General features: G+C 38.5%; 1 protein-coding gene across 3 annotated transcripts in view; it reads right to left on the bottom strand.

Moving 5' to 3' along the window:
* MTMR2 (myotubularin related protein 2) overlaps positions 1–22,683 on the bottom strand; it is an 84,166-nt gene that overhangs the window by 24,946 nt on the left and 36,537 nt on the right. For 2 of the 3 annotated variants that reach the window (XM_014538574.1, XM_014538585.1), the window contains exons 4-8: positions 12,587–12,662; positions 6,101–6,195; positions 5,822–5,932; positions 3,324–3,425; positions 1,487–1,570 (exon numbers count right to left, since the gene is read on the bottom strand). In XM_014538574.1, coding sequence (XP_014394060.1) covers positions 1,487–1,570; positions 3,324–3,425; positions 5,822–5,932; positions 6,101–6,195; positions 12,587–12,632 — 438 coding nt within the window. In that variant the 5' untranslated portion in view covers positions 12,633–12,662. Of the gene's footprint in view, positions 1–1,486; positions 1,571–3,323; positions 3,426–5,821; positions 5,933–6,100; positions 6,196–12,586; positions 12,663–15,965; positions 16,051–22,683 lie in introns of all 3 variants that reach the window. The other variant, XM_014538579.1, reaches the window with a different exon arrangement.

Below are 22,683 nucleotides of genomic sequence, written 5' to 3'. Positions count from 1 at the left end.
TATATACACACACACACACTATAAACTGAGCCTTCTAATTACAAATACAGTGTCTTTTCTGTTAAGACTTTAGCTTGGTTTACTCAGAGACAAATTAAGTATCTGTAGAAAAAAAGTCAACAAATTCATCTAGTAGGTCAAAAACCATAAGCATATATTTATTGCAGAGTTCAATGCTCTATTCTGACTGCCGTGTTTCCAGAACTCATAATTCTCTTTATGGGAATAGCTGTTCATTTACTCTTTAACTTATTTTTTCTTTTTAATAATAACTTATTTCTTTTCGCTAGACACAGTTATTCTCATCTGCTTTCCAAAGTTCTATTTTGAATGCTACAATAACAGATAGCAATTTCTGCCCAGATTCCCAAAGAATATTTTTACAATTATAAAGACATTTGTTAGATCTGCTGGTTGCTTTCCAAGATTTGGGTTAGCAAAAATCTTATAATGTCCAGGTTTAGTTGACCCACTTATTCTGTATTCTGCTTCATATTTGTCAGCAGATGGTTTTATAACTGAACGAGGAATTTCAAATTATACTTGCCACACGTGATTAAATGATAAACTTTGTAATTAAAATGCAATGTTTGAAATCTAAATATGAAAAACACAGCTTAATGATTTTCATACCTGAATTCTAGAATAATTTGGATACCAAATCTAATGATTACCAAAAAGCAATCAATGTGTCTGCACTTAATTTCTTAAGATAGCACCATGAACATGTGGAAAGTTGAAAATAAAGCCTATTTTAGGTAGCGTTTATTTTTTTTAAAATTTATTTTATGTTTAAAGTATTACAAATAGTAGTACATATGTCTCCTTTTTTCCCCCATTTACCTTCCCTGGCCTCCCCCACTCCCCACCCCCCAACCTCCTCCCGCCCGGGCACATGCTGTGGAACAGGAACTCTTTGGGAAGTGGTGTACTGAGGAAAAATAGGGAGAATGATACACTCACTATAACGCAGATTTCAAGATTGGATTCAGCTATATCTCTTATTGTGGTAAATGAAATCACACTGATAAGCATTAAAATATTAAACCAACCCACCTTAGTCATGATACCAGATTTGATTTGTTAACATTTTATGTAAATGTGTAGCCTCGGTGAATATGTAAAACTTTCAAAGTTTTAGGTGGAGCTACATTATAAACAGAACTATCTGAAATGTTTTCTGAATTAAATTACAGCATACCCAAAAGAGAAAAATTGAGTAAATAATGTTTAATGATGTAAGCACATTAAAATTTAATGTATTTGCCTTTTTATTTTAAAAACTATTAAACATTTAAAAAAACAAATTGATTTACCTGTGAACTCTTAGATAAGTAAAGATTCATTAAAAATCACTGGCACAGTCTGAAGAGCAGTTTAAGGAACTGAAAGACAGCCCTAAAGCATATATCTGTTTACTTCTTCCCATAAAATGTTGTAATAAAAAGAATATAGTATATTAAAATTAAAAGACAAAAGTACATACCTGCCTTCTATATTCTAAAAGAGGGTCATATAGTTTCCACCCATTTTCAGGGAATACTTCTTTGTATTCAAAAGCAAAAAGAGGCTACAAAAAAGTAAACAGAGTTAAGAGCTAAAAAGACAGTTGAGATAATGAATCAGAAATGTATCCTCATTAAATCCAATGTTTTCATTTACTTCTCTGCCAGGATATTTGTATTGGCATCCTTTCTTTATATTGCTCTTTTAGCTTTGTTTTAAAATTTTGAAAACGTATTGTTTTTTCATATTTTTCAAACATAGAAAAGCACAGGTCAACCACCAAGATTTATTAAATGTTAACATGTCACCATAATTCCTTCAGATATCATAAGCAGCTGTTTTGGGCTTACCTCTAAATAATGAAAGACATTTCATAAAAAAGGTGTCTTCTGATATAATTAATTAGTGTGACATCACAGATATCAGGAGTTAAGCAGCTTTGATGAAAAACACAAAAACTAGAGTACTATTTCCAAATTTTACTCCCTACTAGCTATGCCCTTGAGTTAATTACTTACCTGCTTCTGTTTTCAACTTTAAAATTGGGATAAATAATATTGACCACCATAGGGCTACTCTGGAAGTTAAATTATCCTATATAATAAAACGCTAATATGCAAATTGACCGAACAGTGGAATGACTGGTGGAACGACTGGTCGCTATGACATGCACTGACCACCAGGGGGCAGACACTCAATGCAAGAGCTGCCCTTCCCCCCACGACTGGGGGCAGCTCCTGAGTTGAGTGTCCACCCCCTGAGAGGAAGGTGACTAGTGGCAGCGATCGGGGGGAGGAGCCAGCCAGCGGATGGCACCAGGCTGCCAGCCAAGGCGGGTGCCAGCAGGGGCCCCCAGATTGTCCCACCTGACAGTCGCCCCACAGATGGCCCTGCTCACTAGCCAGACCTTGGGACCCTACCCTATTTATTGGGAACAGTATCTTAGATTTAAAAATTAAAACCTAGCAAGGCTACTCGCACTGAAAAAAAAACAGGATGACGCAGTGATGACATGCACATTTTGTGGTCAGCCCTGATTCTGACACTTATAACTATGTGACAAAGCCAATTACTTAACTTCTCTCTGCTTCAGTTTTTCCACCCATAAGATGGGGAAAATAGTACTACTGCCTCAGAAGGATCATGTTATGTACTACTTTTTATAATCAGGGCAAAAAAATGTACCTGCCCATACAATAGCTAGATGCCTTTCACCTGTATGAGAAGTATGGTCACACTAGTGCATGCAAGCGTTATGGATTGCGAGAGGGATGTGCGACTGCTGTTTTAGGCCCGACATCCCCCAAGGGGTCCCGGATTACGAGAGGACGCAGGCCCGGCTGAGGGACCCCCATTCCCACCCTCTTCCCCTGCCCCCTGGGCATGAATTTGATGCATCGGGCCTCTAGTGTAACATAAATGAGGGAGCCTAACACTGTTTAACAGAATGTTGTAGGGACTCAGTTAAGTATCTACCTTCTTAAAGTTGCTAAACTTAACTGTCAGCTCCCAATTAAAAAGGAGATTTCAAACCCTAATGAAGACTATATACTGCTCTTCATCATGGATACACTCTGGAAAGATCATATAATTATTGAATGTCAGTACCAAGAATGGACATTGGAAATCAGCTAGTCCAGCTTCCTCACTTCACACTAAAAAATTTGTCCAAAAAATTATGCTAAAACCTTACACCCATCTGGTTGAATGGCAAAGCAGGATCATAAATGTAGAGATTCTAGATAGCCTAGACAAATTTCTTTATGCTACATCAATAATTATAATACAGTTTTTCCAAAGATAAGAAAACATCTTACCAGATTATTAGAGACAGGAAATGCATATTTCATTAGATTCTCAAATATGGATCTTCTCGTCCGCCCCTCAGGTTTATGAGCAAACCGTAAATTTCGAATATCCTAAAAAAGATTTAGGCTTCAAGTCATCTTTCATTGTTTGTTCACTTTTTATTTAATGAAAAGTTAGGTAACTTGGAACTATCTTGTAAAATATTAAGATCTGGTCCTGGCTGGGTAGTTCAGTTGGTTAGAGCATCATCCCAATCCCCAAGGTTGCAGGTTCCATCCCCTGTCAGGGCACATACAAAAAGCAACCACTGAATACATGGGTGGATGGAACAACAAATCAATGTTTGTCTTTTTCTCTCTCTCCAAAGTAATTTTTTTTAATCCTCACCCGAGGATATTTTTCCTATTGATTTTTTTAAAGAGAGGGGGGGGGGGGGGGGGGGGGAGAAATGCTGATGTGACAGAAACACATGAATTTGGTCACCTCCTCCACAAGCTGGCAACCAAGGTACGCACCCTTGACTGGGAACTGAACCCGTAACCCTTTGGTCCTTGAGCCAGCACTCTAAGCGCTGAGCAAATGGGCCAGGGCCAAAATCAATTTTCTTTAAAAAGCTTTAAAGAACTTGGAAGGAGGGGGGGGGAGGAAGGGGAGGAGGAGAAGAAGGAAGAAAATGTTAAGATCTGTAAATGTGGGGCACAAAAATCATTCAGACATCTTCTGAAGGCAGGGAAATTACAATACTTCACTGAGAAAAATAAAAAGGCAGAATTCAGAGGACAGAAAATTTACCACTGCTTATGGACTCAAGATAGGTCCATGAGAGTGGACACTGGAGATTAGAGATACTGTATTTGAAGCATAATGCTCTCCACTTTGTAAGTCTCCTGCTACTACACCGTTAGAACCAAACTCTGCCTAAACGTCTTTCTCCACTCCGTGTCCAAGTCCTTCAACCATCTACTGGCAGATCAACTCTGAACAGTTTGGTTGGTATCATCTGGGCACTAGAGTCAGATCTAAAGACCAAGGTTCCCTTACATTATTTGTCTTCAATTCTTTTTCTTTTTAAAATTTTTTTATTTCTTGATTTGAGAGAGAGAGACAGAGATAGAAACATCAATTTGTTGTTCCACTTATTTATGCATCATTGGTTGCTTCTTGTATGTACCCTGACTGGAAATCGAACCCACAACCTCAGGGTATTGGCACAATGCTCTGACTGAGCTACGCCAGCTAGTAAAAAATTTGGGATTAAAAATAATTTCAAGACTTCATTTTATTTAAGTGTTTTAATCTAGGCAGAACTCAAAATAGCTTTAATATACCCTGTTCTATAAAACCAAACACAAACGTCACACTACAATGTACATGAAAAAATAGAACATTTTATTACAAATCTGACCTAAAACTAGAATGTTAGCCCTACCATCCTATAAAACAAACATGTGCAGGAAGCTCGGCTGATACCTTATTTTCTCTCAGTAAGTACCTTAACAACAGTAGAGATGTCCCTAAGCACTGTGTTAACCACAGAGCACTATCTAACTACCACAGCAGAAGCCCTTACAAATGTCTGGGCTTGTTAATGGTCTTGTCTATGAAAAAAATTGCACTTGAAATTATCAAGATTTCAGCCACCCTCGTTCATTTTCTCTTGATGTCTATGCTCTATTTACTATTACACTCCAGAGGAGTGATCAGGAGACAGTGCGCTTGACACAGGGTTGACAGTTATTACACTCTTAGAGCCATTCTGACTATAATGGAAAAGCAAAAAATAATTACTAAGTCATTAGCTTTAATGATAGATTCACAAAGATTAGCATATGAAAGAATCTTAAAAGTTATGCATGTACTGTTGGTTTTACTTTTGGCATAGGCAGACCAGAAAAAAGGAAAACAGTGATCCAGAATTGACATGTGCACTGATTAGGCCACAGTAAGCAGAACAGTGACCTGCAAAGTGGCATGTGGTATTAAGTATCTGTGACTGAACGCTAAAATTATAACAATCTAAGTTTAGTTCAAGTATCAATACATTTAAAGAATGCAAGTTTGATACGAAAACAGGAAAGGTCTAAATATCAAGCTTTCCCCACGATTGTTTCAGAAAAATTATGAAAACTAGAAGGAGGAAAGACTGTTGATGATGAATATATCATGACCAGTTTTTCCACTACAAAGTGCCATATCTTCACTGCTCAGATCCTTGTGTTTCTAATATGTAAGTTTAAGGTAATAATGTCTATCATGCCTATTTCAGGATTTTTATGAGGCTCAACATGAAATAATGAATGTTAAAGTACATTTTATTGGTTCCAAAAGAATTCATGTCTAATTCATGATAGAGCAGCTTTTTATTACTCTTAAATGTTGTTTTCCTCTATGAGAATAACATTTCCAAGATCCATTAGATATTTGGTAACCAGTTTCTAAACACCGGTTCTAATTAATAGAAAGTTTTTCATACTACATAAAACTGCATATACATTATGAAATTTACCTTGCACACAGTTTCTAATCCATAAGAATTTTCACCTCGACTAGAAGCACCACCAATTTTTTCTACTCTACTTATCACACCAAGAGAAGCATCTAAAACAAATGGGGGATCCTAAAGGAAGGAAAGAGAAAAACAAAACTGAGCAATGAATATTGTACAATTATAGCTGAGAAAAATTTTAATTGGTAATGCTTTAATTAAAAATGATCAAAAATGATTAAAACTGTCTGCAAACAATACAGAAATGTACACATAAAAATCCAACCCAACAAGACTTACCTGTTCCATGCTTTTGAAATATAATCTGTAATTCGTGACAGTCAGAGTTCCTCGTACAGGAACAGTGAATGGACATATATAAGTTACATCTTTGGCTGAAAAGGGAAAGGGTCCACAATTTACTATAGAGTATGCACTATTAAAAACTGCACTCTCATCTTTTCACAAATAAAATTTAATAGAATTCTGACTGCTATTCTAACTTATGCTCAAAAATCACAGAATCAATGATTTAAAGTAAACACAGACGCCAAATCCAAGCTTCCAAACATGCAGTAATCAGGGGAAGAAATCGAAAATAAATGTGAAGGACTTGAAGAAGCAGAGGGATGTCTCTTACCCTGAGACAGAATAGAAGGAAACAGAGAAGCCACTACCCCTGTTGGATAAAATAGAGGTGGTAGTTGGAGCAGTGGGTGAAGGGGTGGTGGTAATGGTGGTTAACAGTAAATGTCTCATGTCACAGTCACCGATCATCTTATCAGTTTCAACATCACTTTGCCAATCTGCTGGTCTTCTGGCCACAGTCTAGTCTGTCCACATATCTCTAAAAATACAATAGCTGAAACATATTATACCAAAAACTTCCGACCTGATTATATTTATGGGAAAATATTGTAGGGGAGAAGTGCATATGAAATATAATCTCTTAGAAAAATAATAGTGTAATAAGAGGATATTATATTCCTGACCAAGCAACTGATGTCCAACTTTGTGGAGAAATAATCATAAGCAATGCTTTATTAAATGATATATGACAAATCTATACAGCATTAGGCTTTTAAAAACATGCATTACTTAACTCAGCTACCAACCAATACCTCAAAATAATATTTAATATGGTAAAATTCATAACGCCCAATACAAAGTTTTTTTTATCTCTTAAAATATTCATAAATTCCTGCAATGTCACTATTGTAGCAATCAGCAAATAAAGAAATATCTTCACTGTGCCAAGGAAGTAGGGCACAATTAGGAGCAACAAATTCATAAGGACCTCTCAAGGGGTTTCTGGGAAAACTTAGGGACATGAAATGCATTTAATAAGGTATTGCAACTTCCTGACTTTGCTTTTTAGTTATTACTTTGAAGAAATGACTGCTTTGTATGGAATTTGAAATGAGACTGATCTTTTTTTTTCTTTTTAAACTTTATTGTTGAAAATATTACAAATATCCTTCCTTTTTTACCCATTAATCCCTTCCACTCTGCTCCCGCCCCCTCCCCAGGCTTCCCTGCACTATTGTTTGTCCATGGGCTATGCATATATACATTTAAGTTCTTTGTTTAATCTCTTCCCATCCTCCCTTCTGAAATACGTTAGTCTGTTGCATGTTTCAATGTCTCTGAATGTTTTGTTCATCATTTTATTTTCTTGATTAGATTCCACATATAAGTGATATCATGTGATACTCGTCTTCTCTGACTTGTCTTTCTCTTTCGCTTAGCATAATGCTCTCCAGGTCTCTCCATGCTGTCTCAAAGGGTAAGAGTGAAGTTTTTAGATGACTGGACAGGAAGACAGTCATGATATGAGCATAACCAATGGACACAGATGGCGGTGGGGTGGGGTGAGGACATGCCCTGGGTGTTGGGGGAGACCAGGGAAAGGTCAATGGGGGAAAAAGGAGACTTATGTAATACATTAAACAATAAGTAACTTAAATTTTAAAAAATTGTAAATGCCTGTGTGCTATAGGTCCTCTCTCTCTGCATTTGCCTACTCAGCTCAGGATCAAGAGAATAATCTAACAAACATTTCTAACATTTCAAAACAGTTCCTTTGGGAATGTTCAAGTATGAGCAATATTTTTAAAATCACTGTTTCCAATGCATGTCATTTAGAGGAAAACTTTTAAAATTAAACAAACCTATCATTATAGAAAGATACACAAACTTGCCTTGCATACATTTTCTTAACTTTATGAATTTTTACCTCAACCATGACAGCTTTATTCATGTTAGTAAAATCATTTCTGGATTCCCTGCAGAGCCATTTTCTTACACAAGTAAATCAACCTTATTATTCTATATTCCAATACAAAGTATGTCCCTCCTTGTCTGATGCTTTTGTTACACTTACCCCTTTATTCTAAAATTAGAGGCCCGGTGCACGAAATTCATGCACTAGGAAGTGGGAGGGGCCCCTCAGCCCAGCCTGCACCCTCTCGCAGTCCATGAGCCCTCGGGGGATACAGACATCCTCAGCGCTATCACGGAGGCAGGAGAGGCTCCTGCCACTGCACTTACCAGCTGTGAGCCCGGCTTCTGGCTGAGCAGTGCTCCTCCTGTGGGAGCGCACTGACCAGGAGGGGGCAGCTCCTGCTTCAGCATCTGTAGTCAGTACATGTAGTCAGTACATGTCATAGTGACCGGTCGTTACACCATCTGACCGAAACCGGCTCTCCAACATCCCCCGAGGGGTCCTGGATTGCGAGAGGGCGCAGGCCAGGCCAAGGGACCCTACCGGTGCACGATCGGGGCCAGGGAGGGACACAGAAGGCTGGCCAGCCAGGGGGTAGGGAGGACCGCAGGAGGGCTCCAGGGCGTGTCCGGCCCATCTTGCTCAGTCCCGATCAGCCAGACCTCAGCAGCAAGCTAACCTACTGGTCGAAGTATTGACTGGTTGACCAACCGGTCAACTGTCTGCCCCTTGATGGTTAGTGCACATCATATCAAGCGGTTAAGCGGCTTTAGCATATCATTAGTATATTATGCTTTGATTGGTTAAAGGGACGACCAGACAACCGGATACGTAGCATATCATGAGATAATACACATGAAAGTGCTTTCAAAATTAAAAGTATTATACAAGGATTTATTCCCATGTTACTATTATCATCAATAGGCTCTGTGTTGTTCTGTCCACTTATTCTTCCTCCTCAGGCTGGGGACAGCTAAGTCACTCTGAGAAAAGAGTTTACGTTTAGCAGGGCTTGTACCAAGTAAAAGGGAGACTGTGAGCAGGCACCTTTCCAGAGCAAATGACAGTAATAACAACCAGCACTGACAGCCTAGCACTTCAGAGTTTATCAAGTACTTTTCATCTGAGTACCTCCCTCCTTCAATCTTCATAACAACCCTTAACACATTAAGCGCTCAGTCAGTCACTGGTGACTGACACTATACTTTCTGCCCGGAAGACAAAACAGGCTGGGTGCTTAATGTGTTAAATGTAAGGCCTAGAATTAACTACAAGTTTTAGATGAGAATACTGGGGCTCAGAGAAGTAAAATAAAATGCCTAATGTTTCAGAACCAGTAACTGCTAAGATTAAGACTTGAATGCAGTTCCTCTGTCTACAAATTCAAATCTCTCTCCAACCACATCATGCAAAGAGGCCACTAGAGTAGCATAGTCTGTCTCCTGTGTCAAAGGTTGCAACACTGCAGTCTAGGCCACCTCTACTGTTGATGTGCCCAAGCCACAGTATCTGAGCTTACTTCCCTAAAGCATTCTGTTCATGTTTCTACCACTACTCTAACTTTTAAAAAAACATATAAACTACAAACTGACATTAGACCAACTAAAAATCAAACATCTTTTCTACATAAATTAACATATTCAACATTACTCTAGCTTTGTACATCAATGTATTAAATTTAATTTTTGCACAATATTCAAGTCTATATAGATGATTCTGAATCAGGATATTTTATTTAGTATATTAGATATTCCTCTAAATCTGCAATACTAATACTGCCTAGTCATACCAAAAGAGCTTAGATTTACTAATCTCAAATTTTCACTGAGTTCACAGAGGACGAATCCGTAATAATTTCCATGAGGCAGACTATAATGGCCTTGAGAATAAATATCTATAAGGATATAAAATAGATCCAAATAAATGTAATACATGACAACATGCAATCTGTGCAGAAAGAGAGGCACAAAAGCGTGCTCTAGTACAGAGAAGAGGAAGTCCATTCAGCTATGAGATCAGAGAAGGCTCAAGGAACACAGGCATGTGAATTGTGCCCCAATGATGGGTAAGGATAATAAGACAGCACTCAATGCAGAGAAAAAACCTAATCCAATATGCAGAAGTGGGAAAGTAAAGTAGCTATTTTTTAAAAAAATACATTTTATTGATTTTTTACAGAGAGGAAGGGAGCGAGATAGAGAGTTAGAAACATCGATCAGCTGCCTCCTGCACACCTCCCACTGGGGATGTGGCAACCAAGGGTGTTTTTTTTTTAAAATATATTTTATTGATCCTTCACAGAGAAGAAGGGAGAGGGATAGAGAGCCAGAAACATTGAGAGAGATCAATCAGCTGCCTCTTGCACACCTCCCACTGGGGATGTGCCCGCAACCAAGGTACATGCCCTTGACCGGAATCGAGCCTGGGACCTTTCAGTCCGCAGGCCAACGCTCTATCCACTGAGCCAAACCGGTTATGGCAAAAGTACCTATTTAAAGGTAAGTATATAGTCTGTAATTTATATTCTATCACACTTTTCACTCCTCAATTTCCTTCCCTGGTTCCTTTTCTACCATATGATTCCAAAACATTTACCAAGCTATGTTCTTGGCCCTCTTCTCCCTCCATACACTCTCTGATTAATTTTCCTCCTCTCATTTTTCAACTAATATCCATGTTCTGATTACTTCAAAATATGGACTTCCAACCCTGGTCTCTCTCCTAATCTCCTACAATCTCTCTCCTAGATATCTCCATTGGAAGATTCTCATAGGTACCTGAAATTAAATACACATAAATGATACCAAGGGCTCATGAAACCCAAGAGGAAAAGGTAAATTCAAGAAATTCTTAGAGATCAACTCCTCTGGATCTGGTAATTGATTGGATAGCAGAGTTCAGAAAAAGAGTTCTTGCCCTTAGCCTGTTTGTTCTGTGGTTAGAGCTTCAGCCTGCGGACTGAAGGGTCGTGGGTTCAATATAGGGCCAGGGCACAAACCTATTACCTCGGTTGCAGGCACGATCTCCAGCCCCAGTCCAGGCACATGCGGGAAGGCAACCAGTTGATGTATCTCTCACATCAGAGTCTCTCTCTCTCTCTCTCTCTCTCTCTTCCTCTCTCTCTCTCTCTCTCTTTCTCTATCTCTCTCTCTCTACCCCACTTGGAGGTAGTTACCTTTTGGCTTGCTTAGTTTTTTGTGTTTTTTTTTTTAAAATATATTTTATTGATCCTTCACAGAGAAGAAGGGAGAGGGATAGAGAGCCAGAAACATTGAGAGAGATCAATCAGCTGCCTCTTGCACACCCCCCAGTGGGGATGTGCCTGCAACCAAGGTACATGCCCTTGACCGGAATCGAACCCGGGACCCTCCAGTCCGCAGGCCGACGCTCTATCCACTGAGCCAAACCGGTTCGGCTGGCTTGCTTAGTTTTACACAGGAAAATAACACCTGGAAAAGGAAAATTAAGCATTTACTAAGTCCTTTTAAAATTTTGATTGACAATAAAATGAAAGGTGGTTTTACTTTGGCTAAGAAACCATTTATTTTATTAAATACGTTTTAATTGATTTCAGAGAGATGAAGAAAAAGGGAGGAAAAGAAACATTGATGAGAGAGAAACATCAATAGGCTGCCTCCTACATGCCTGCTACTGGGGATCGAGCCCACAACCCAGGCATGTGCCCTGACCAGGAATCAAATTATGACCCCCTTGGTTCATGGGTCAATGGTCAACCCCTCAGCCACAGTGGCCAGGTTAATAAACCATTTACTTTATTCTCCTATTATATTACTTTCTCAAGAGCTATGGGTATTTTAAAGTAAAATCATGAAGATGGGGGGCGGGGGGAGGGTGGTGGTTCCTTTTCTACCACATGATAGAAATGAGGGGAGGGGGGTAAAGGAGACATGTGTAATACTTTAAACAATAAAGAATTAAATAAATAAATAAATAAATAAAGTAAAATCATGAAGACAAAAGAAAAAAAGCTTAAATGCATGTTTCTAGTTTCTAGTTCATACAAAATAAGTTAATGCTTGGTTCTATAGGCTGTACAAAGAAAGGCACACACCCACATGCAAATGGCTTGCTTTGCAATGGAGATGAAATATTTTCACCCAAAAACTGAGCTGAGTTTAATCAGATTAGAAAAAAATAAAGAAAGAGGACAGAAAGTGTTTTCAGAAAAATTACTTGTACAAAGTGGCAATTCAATGTTTTTTTATCTAGGCAACCCACTATCTTACTGTGGTAATTCAAAATAATGACATTTTCTTTCACAGAATTCAGCAATGTATTTTTTTAAATCACTTGTTTTCAATGAAAATAAAGCAAACCAGAGAAGCAGCAGAATATTCTACTTGTATGTTTCCCAGCAGTCCAAATACAAACAAAACCAACAGGTCTAAGCCTAGACTATAGCTGGGAAGGCTAGCAGTAAAGAGTGCTACAGGACAGGAGGTGTTTCGGACAGTAAGCCTGTTCTCTGTATATTGAGAGTTCTGAATAGTCTTTATAGTCAGAAAGGAGAAGGAAATTCAGCAAAAAATACCATTACAGACCCATGTCTTTAATATTTTCTCCTGGAAGCAAGGGCGGTTCTTCCATTTCTGCTAATTTGTTAGACTCCCTCAGGACCTGGATTGGAACGGGGAGGAGGGGACAAGAAAAGAAATATTTTTTACTTAAAGGTTAATTTTTCACTGAATTTCAACTAAGTATACTTGCTCTTATGTAAAGTTATAACATTATATTACACATACTACTTTAAATCAAATTATAAAAACTGTAGTTTTGGTGTAACACATAAAGCTGCAATTTTTCTACAGAGCATTTACCAAATGCCTACTTAGTATAAGGTATTATATACAAAACCCTTTACACATTTCCTCATTGAATCCTACACAACCCTTTAAGGTTAGGTTTTATTATCCTCAATCCTAGATGAGGAAGAAAAGGCCAGAAGTGACAATTAGTTCAAGATCACATAGCTAAAAAGTGTCAAAATCTAGATTTGAATTATAGTTTTTAGTGGACTACAAAGCCCAATTTCTTTCCAGTAAGGTAGGTCTAAAGGCCTTAATGCATTCTAACTCAGACAAAATCAAGCTTTTATGTAGATTTAACATTTAGAGAATTTAGGAATGATGTTGATAAAGAATCTTGTTGAAAAAGAGATATTAAGTAATCAAAATCATGATCAATAATGTTTTACTAATTAGCTCCCTTATGAAAGATGCTACACTGGATTCCAAGAATGTAAGTCCAGTTTTCTAGTGGATTTACAACAAGAGAAGGAACACACACACACTCTCACATCACATATTAAACACAAGCTACCACAAGCCACTCCGCTCCACCCCTTTCACTCCCAAACAATAAACTTCATTGTCAGCAATTCTTTACCTCCCCTTAATTCCTCAACCTTCTGCAATCTGGTTTTGCCACATAACCCAACCCTTTCCAGGAGGGAGCCACTTTCTTCCCAATAACCTCCTCATTATTAAAGACAATGGACATTTCCATCTTCATTTTTATTTCTTAGCTACTTTTGACACTATCTGCACATCTCCCTGGCCATTCTTTCTCAATGACCTTTATATTCCCATTCCTTAACCCAGTGGTTCTCAACCTTCCTAATGCCGTGACCCTTTAATACAGTTCCTTATGTTGTGGTGACCCCCAATTTCATTGTTACAAATTGAACATAATTAAAAGCAGGGGCCCACCCCTCTCGCTAATTGTGCCACATGGAAATGCAGGCCACTGGGGGCTGGAAATCCACATTTTAGGTCAGTGGTTCTCAACCTTCTGGCCCTTTAAATGCAGTTCCTCATGTTGTGACCCCCAACCATAAAATTATTTTTGTTGCTACTTCATAACTGTAATTTTGCTACTGTTATGAATCGTAATGTAAATATCTGATATGCAGGATGTATTTTCATTGTTACAAATTGAACATAAAGCATAGTGATTCATCACAAAAACAATATGTAATTCTATATGTGTTTTCCGATGGTCTTAGGCGACCCCTGTGAAAGAGTCGTTCGACCCCCAAAGGGGTCGCGACCCACAGGTTGAGAACTGCTGCCTTAACCTTTCCTGTTCCTCAGAGGTTTGTCCATTTTTCACTTTACTCACTTCCTGATGATCTCATACTCTATGACTTCATCTAATATTAATTACATTGTCAGCGGAAATTTTTCTTGGACTCTGTTTCTACACATCCAACTGACTAATGTTCCTCCCCATCTAGATGTCCCACAGACACCTTGAAAACTCAACAGATCTTAAATTGACCTGCGTTCCATACTTAGCAAGTAGCACCACCATCCATTTCGTTGTCTAAGCCAGTTCTGGGGGAGGGCTGAGCAGTGGTCTCTGTAAGCAGACACGCCTTCTACTTTAACCTTGGTTTGTTTCATTAGAGTGAGAACCAATACCACTAAAATAAATGATTCTCAAACATTTTTTAAAGCTTTTGACTTGTATTTACTTCAATCCAAAAAGTAGACTTAAGAATCCTCAATAGAAGGTTAAAAAGGAAGAAAACACAAGGTGCTAACTGCCCTAAAGGACACCTTCTGTAACCCTCAAAACTGGGTTAGATCTCTCCTGGGCATGAGCTCCAATCTGGCACTTACCACCCACTTTAAGTGCCTGTCTTCTTCCCCACCAGACTCCTAGGGAAGAGGTACCCTATCTTATACACTTTTAAATACTCATTAGAAATGTAACATGAGCTACATACGTACTTTCTAATTGTCTAGAAGCCACATTAGAAAAATAAAAACAGTACTAGCTAGTTTTGCTCAGTGGATAGAGCATCAGCCTATGGACTGAAGGATCCCAGGTTCAATTCTGGTCAAAGGCACATGACCAGGGTTCGGGCTCAATCCCCAGTAGGGGGCATGCAGCAGGTAGCCAATCAATGATTCTCTCTCATCACTGATGTTTCTATCTCTCACTCTCCCTTCTTCTCTGAAATCAATAAAAATATATTTAAAAAAAAAAAAAGAAAAACAGGCAAAAGTGATTTAATATATTTCATTTAATCCAATAAATCCAAATTACTGTCATCTCAGCATGCAATAAATACTTTAAAAATATTAATGAGACATTTTATATTTTTTTGTTTATACCAAGCCTTCAAAATCCAGAGTGTATTTTATATACACAACACATCTCAATCCAGACCAGCCACATTTCAAGTGCTCAACAGCCATATGTGTAGTGGTGCTTGGATTGAGCATAATCTAATTCTTCCTGATAACCAAATTATTCCTTAGTTTGCCCTGGCCAGGTTGCTTCCTTGGTTAGAGGGTTGTCCTGATACCCCAAGGTTGCAGGTTCAATCCCCAGTCAGGGCACATATAGAAGTCAACCAATGAGTGCCTAAATATGTGGAACAACAAATCTTTCTCTCTCTCTCTCTCTCTCTCTCTCTCCTTTTTTTTCTCTCTCTCTTCCCCCTCCCGCCATTCCTCTCTCTCTAAAAATCATTCAATAAAAAAAAAATTATCCCTTAGTTTAAGTCAGGTGCTTAGGAAGGAGTAGGCATCACTACCATAGCTCAGTGCTCAACTAAGACCAATAAGCTAAGAACTACAAAGAACAAATTAATTCTATTCAATAAATCTGCAATCTGAACAAATTCACACTTCTGAAAGTTTAATATTTTATCTCATAAAGTAATCTTACTGCAATACCTAAAGAATTAAAATACATATGTACCTTTTATATTCCAAATTCTAAAACTCAAAAAGGTCATATGTTTTAATGACATCTAGTTGCCAGTTCCTAATATGTAACATAGTCATAGAAGAAAGGAAGAGACAGAAGCAGGAAGGAAGGAGAGAGGCAAGAAGAAAGGAAGCAGACTGAGTCTGTGAGGATGCAGAAAAACAGGATAAAAATGCAATTTGCAAATATGTAGATTACCTGGACTCATATCCTGACTGTTCTACATGCTAGCTAGGTACTCTTAGTCCGGGTGTCCAACTTCTTTATTGCCTCATTTCCCCATCTATAAAATGATAATAATTATAGTACCCCACAAAAGGATTTTATAAAAATTAAATTAGTTAACAACTTAAGGCATTTATATCAGTGTTGACATAATATATACTCAATAAACATTTCCTACTACAAATAATAAAAACTGAGACTAAACTGATTACCAAACTCTGGTAAGAATTTCTACTGATTATGAAAACAACACAATTAGATAAAAAAAGATACAAATAATAACTAACACAGTATCTTTTTAAAACAATCAAACAATGATACCCATGTGAGTCTTTATCTTCTGCCCATCATCTACCACGTGATTTGGAAATACAAAGATTATATCCCTTACAAAGCTGGGCAGTAGTTCCTATATTTCAGAGGTGTACTTTCTTGTAGCTGCTACAGTGTTGTTCCCCATGACTGCATTCCTCTCTTTCTGTATTTCTACTTTCAGAAGGAATTTGCATATCCAAGAATATATGTGTATTGTATACAGGAGTGGAGAGGAAGGTAGTTCTGGAAGAGGCACATGGTAACATAAAAGGTGTAAGAAGTAAAGCTTTATATGTGAGAAAAGAGACAGGGAACTCAGTGCATACTGAGAACCACAGGCTCTCCTATACCAGTATACTTTCTGACCAGAATGTCAGAGAATAAGGTCAACGAAGAGAAGGCAAAAGGAGATCCCATCTTTGTCCAGAAAAGCTACACTAGGTGACAGACTTTTAACAATAGGTATACACCAGAGGTTATGTATAAACAAGTCACATTAGAGCCAAAGATATAAAAAGAACTCAAACAAGTGAACAGAGCAAGGCCGAAGGCAACCCATACCCTACACATGTTGGCCATCACTGGTTTTGAACATGGCTATCTTTCATCAAACATAAAAGAAAAAATGGGGCCTAGAAGAAAAGATTATTTGACAAGGAAAAGGAAGTATCAGCCTGATGCTCAACAAAAGAGCAGTCTTCTGAAAATAATTCCCTATATACATTATAAGAAACATTAATAAACTAGCTGGCATTAAATTAGTTAATAACTTAAGGCATTTATTAAACTCAAAAGGAAATTAGCCATATCTCCTAAGGAACAGGAACAAACGCCATAAGGATAGACACACTGAGACTAAGAGAAATGGGTCATATAAAGAATAACTGCAGCCGAAACCGGTTTGGCTCAGTGGATAGAGCGTCGGCCTGCGGACTGAAGGGTCCCAGGTTTGATTCCGGTCAAGGGCATGTACCTGGGTTGCGGGCACATCCCCAGTAGGAGATGTGCAGGAGGCAGCTGATCGATGTTTCTCTGTCATCGATGCTTCTAACTCTCTATCCCTCTCCCTTCCTCTCTGTAAAAAATCAATAAAATATATTTTAAAAAAAAAAAGAGTAACTGCAAAAAATTTAAAAATGTAATAGCAGAAATAAAAACTGTGTTGGAATTGAGAACTAAATTGATTATTCAGAAAACAGCATTTATGTTGAGGGCAACCATAAAAATTGCTCTACAAATTTATAGAAAAAGAACAGAGGTAAAAATCATGAGGGAAGATGATAAAGAACCAATGAAAGAATTATATTTCCTAAAGAAAAAAGTCAAAACAGAATAGGAACAATAATCCAATACATAATGGAAGAACATGCTTTTAAAATAAATAACAACTTTCTAAGCTTGTTGATCAAAATAGCTTGCCAGATTCCACATACTTAAAAAATGAACAGAGATATACCTAGGTGCATTTTAGCAAATTCTTCTGAAATATAAGAATTAAAAGACAAACTTTGAGTACATAGGCAGAGAGAGAAAGAGAGAGAAAGAGAGAGAGAGAGAGAGAGAGAGAGAGAGAGAGAGAGAATGTACAACAGCAAGATCAGGCTGGCTTCAAATTTATCAACTATATTCTAGAAGACAACAAAATGTTATCAGTCTTTGAAGAAAAATGCTATGACCTCTCTAATATGATGGATGGTAACAGGAAGTAATTCTCAGATATGCCATGTCACCAAAAATATAATCCACATGTTCTTCGGGGGAAATTGCCTGAGGGCGATTAAGCTGAAAGGGGGAAATCAAAATTAAGACTTCTATATAAGAAATTTGTGGTGTACAGCAAAGACTTAAGTTGTTATATCCTAATGACCCTACAGCCAAAAAAAAAAAAAAAATTACTGCCACCATACTAACATCTCTGAGTCTGACTTTCATATTTATATCAAGATAATAATATCCACCTTACAGGTTTGTATGAAATGAGACAGTTGAAACATAAAGGGATTTGCAAGGTGCTATATTAAAATGTAAGAAATACGTATCAATCACTTAACAGACACATCAACAGAAGTTTTCACCTCATCTCACAATATTCTATTCATATGGTGTTTTGTTTCTCTGCTCTAAAACAAATAGGGATTAATGACACCTTACAATCTAATAACAATAAACATAATATCTCCATAATTCCATAAATAAAATTTTAGATATACTATACAAAATAACGTACACAGAATTAATATTTGAGACAGCATGACATAAAGAGAACCACCACCTCGCAAATTCTTGAACTACTGACTTCTAGATTTAGCTACAGAATAAAGAGCACCTTATTCTAAAAAAAGCAATAAGAGGAATGATATCAGCATCATGGCAGCATAAGATGTCCCTCATTTTGTTGCCTTTTAACTTCTAAAATTTGACATCTCTCCATAAATAAAAGGGCCTCCGTGGGAGCCTTGAAATCCAGCACCATATGCCAAGGGAGCCAGAAGGAGTCTCTCCCACTAGTGCATCAGGTAATAGGCAGACAGACCCCAGACCCAGGTAAGGGCTGTGGAATCAGCAGGAGACTGTGAATTGACTCCAACCCTCTTGATTGCAGGAAAATATTGATGTGAGCACATACAGATAAGAAAGCCTTGACCTAACCAGTTTGGCTCAGTGGATAGAGCGTTGGCATGTGGACCCAAGGGTCCCAGGTTCGATTCCGGTCAAGGGCATGTACGTTGGTTGCAGGCACATACCCAGTAGGGAGTGTGCAGGAGGCAGCTGATCGATGTTTCTCTCTCATCAATGTTTCTAACTCTCTATCCCTCTCCCTCTCAGTAAAATATTAATAAAATATATATATAAAAAAAGGAAAGCCTTAATAGAAATCCAGGTTTCTGCAGAAGTTCCAGCACTCCACTGGGGCAAAAAATATATACAAGTTTGATGGGGAGTGAGGGCGGAGGGTGGGGCGGGAACTGGGAGGAGGGGAGTTATGGGGGGGCGGGGGAAGAGGAACAAATGTAATCTGAACAATAAAGATTTAATAATAATAAAAAAAGGTGGATAAGAGGAACTTTGTCAGCATTACCCTTGCCCAGGAGGCGGCACAGCTTAAGAGGAAGTTGGGGATCCCTCCCTGTGGGGGAAAGGGAGAGGAGTAAGCACCCAACTTCCCCAGTTGTGGGGCTGCTAAAAGAAACCCATCTCTTGCCCACAGGACTCAGAGTATTAAAGCAAAAGCTCCATTACTTAGAGAAGGAAGGGGTTCAGAAAAGTGGCAGATGAGAATATCAGAAGGCATTGAAGAGATGCAGTTCTCTGTGTTCTAGACTCCAGCAAAAAGCCCATCCATAAGCTGTCGGAAAAAACCTTACCCAAGGATTCCTTCACCTGACCCACAGGAACGCCCAAATCCCCAAGTGCCAAACCCATACCCACCTTACTCTGCAGCTAGCTCCTTTTACTAGTACATGTTTCAGAGGGCTACAGCAAGAGCAAGCTCAGGCAGATAGGGAGTGCATGCAGAAAAGCTGGGGTCTGTGGGCAAGGGAGAAACCATAATTATGAGCTGTACTGCCACCTTTGTGACAATGAAAGAGAGGTTCCCAACAGTTAGCCTGGTTTACTGTAAGATCAACTGCTTAAGAATCCACAAGAGGAAGCAAGAATTGTACAACAAGTGTATTCAATCATATAAGGTGAGAGAAAGCCCCAGAATATAAGCTAACCAAAAAAAAAAATCCCTCATGAAGGCAGCTAGTACAGATTGGAGGAGGTGACTGCTACTTTAAATGCCAAAACAGCAATGCAAAACTACAAGAAACATAAAGAATCAAAGGAACATGACATCACCAAAAGGTCACAATACCCCAAAAACTGAACCCAGACAGAGATCTGTGATTTACCCAATAAAGAATTAAAAACAGCTGTTTTGAGGGACCTCAATGAACTAAAAAAAAAAAAAGACAATTAAATAAAATCAAGAAAACAATAAATGAACAAAATGAGAAATAAACTGAGATAGAAATCATAAAAACAACCAAACAGAAATTCTGGAGCTGAAGAATTCAATAAATGAAATGAACACAAAACAGAGTACCAACAGCAGAATAGAACAGGCAGAAGACAGAATCAGTGAATTAAATGATAGGAACTTTGAAGTAACCCAGTCAGAGGAGAACAAAGAAAAAAGAATGAAAAGAGTGAAGCAAACCTATGATTTATAAGACACCATCAAGAGAACCAATATCAGAATCACCAGAGTTCCAGAAGGTGAAGAAAGGGAAAGGGGGCATAAAGTTTATTAGAACTTACAGACCAGGGGAGAGAATTAGACATCCAAGTGCTTGAAGCTCATAGATCATCTCATTATTTCAATTCAAAACAATCCTAAGACACATTATAATAAAACTGTCAAAAATCACAGATAAAAAGGGAATACTAAAAGTAATAAAAGAAAAATTCTAACCTATAAACCCTCATTAGGCTATCTAGGCCAGCGGTTGACAACCAGTGGTCTGGGAACCACTGTTGGTCCATGAGGTCTGAAAGGTTGGCGACTGCTGATCTAGGCCCGTGGTTGGCAAAATGCGGCTCGCAAGCCACATGCGGCTCTTTAGCCCCTTGAGTGTGGCTCTTCCTAAGCCTTAGGAGTACCCTAATTAAATTAATTATTATATAGGATTACATAGGATGTGGCAAAAGAGGCTTTGCAGGTGTAGTTAAGTTGAGGATCTTCAGATGGGGAGAGTATCCTGGATTATCCAGGTGGGACCAATATAATCACAAGAGTTCTTATAAGACGGTGGTTCTCAACCTTGGCTGCACATTAGAATCACCTGGGAGTCTTTTTAAAATCCTGATTTCTGGGCCTCATCCTCCGGAAATTCTGTTTCTTTGTTATGGGGTGGGGCCACAACATTAGTAACAAAGAAACAGAATTTCCGGAGGATGAGGCCCAGAAATCAGGATTTTAAAAAGATTCCCAGGTGATTCTAATGTGCAGCCAAGGTTGAGAACCACTGCTATAGACAGATTTCTCAGTAGGAACCTTACCACCTGGGAGAGAATGAATTGATATGCCGAAAGGAAAAAATGCCAGCCAAGAATACTCTATGTGGTAAAGGAATCCTTCAGAAATGAAATACTTTCCCAAACAAACAAAAGCTGAGTGAGTTCATCACCATTATATCTGCCTTACAAAAAATGCTAAAAGGAATTCTTCAAAACAAAAAGATGCTAATAGTAAAATGAAAATGTACAACTCACTGGTAAATATATAGTCAGATTCAAAAAAGTCTAATTCTGTAATAGGATGCTGTGTTAACCAACTGACTGTGTTATAAACATTAAAGGAAAGAGTATTAAAAATAATTATAGCCAGTATAACTTCTTCATGAACAATATAAAATGAGGTAAACTGTGGCATTAAATACATAAAATGTTCAATGCAATCTCCTCAGAAATAGAAAAAAAAAATCCTAAAATTTATATGGGACCATAAAAGATTCCAAATAGCTAAAGTAATCTTGAGAAAGAACAAAACTGGAGGCATCATACTTCCTGCTTTCAAACTATATTACAAAATTATAGCTATCAAACCCATATGGTATTATCATACAGACACACAGAATAATGGAACAGAATAAAGTGCACAGAAATAAACCTATGCATATATGATCAATTAATTTACAACAAGTTGCCAAGAATATACTAGGAAGAAAGGATAGTCTTTTCAATAGTGCTGGGAAAACTGAACAGTCAAATGCAAAAGAGTGAAATTGGATCCCTATGTTGCACCATACACAAATATCAACTCAAAATGGATTAAACACTTGGGAGGAAGAAACCAAGATGGCGGCATAGGTAAACACCAGAGATTGCTGCCTCGCACAACCACTTCAAAAATACAACTAAAAGACGGAACGGACGTCACCCAGAACCACAGGAAGGCTGGCTGAGGGGAAATTCTTCAACTAGAAGGAAGGAGAACAGCGTGCCGAGACTCAGAGGAGGCGCAGTGCGGAAAATACAAAGGTGCGGAGGTATGTGTGGAGCAGGCTGGTGGCTGAGGGCGCAGTTGTCGTTTTCAATCGGGAGGGAGTCTCAGACTCTGAGCTCCAGTTCTGGGCAAGTCTCTAGGGACCCAGACTCAAATGGGAGAAGCGGGACTGTCTGGCATCGGTCGGAACGCGAGGGCAGCTTTCTCTCCGAGGTTTGCAGCGGTTGCTGGGCCACTGAGAGACAGAGCCTCTGGGGACGGGACTGAGAACAGCCATAACTGCTCCCTCCACCCGCCCTGTTGATCCCGTGCGACCCGCCCCGCCCAAGCCCTGCGCAGAGCCATTTGCCGGATAGCCTCAGGCAAAGGCTAGATTAGCACCTC

This window comes from Myotis brandtii, unplaced genomic scaffold (assembly GCF_000412655.1).
Source record: "Myotis brandtii unplaced genomic scaffold, ASM41265v1 scaffold1043, whole genome shotgun sequence".
Lineage (NCBI taxonomy): Eukaryota > Metazoa > Chordata > Mammalia > Chiroptera > Vespertilionidae > Myotis > Myotis brandtii.
The sequence above is the reverse complement of the archived record's forward strand: the minus strand, read 5'-3'. Positions and strand labels throughout refer to the sequence as shown.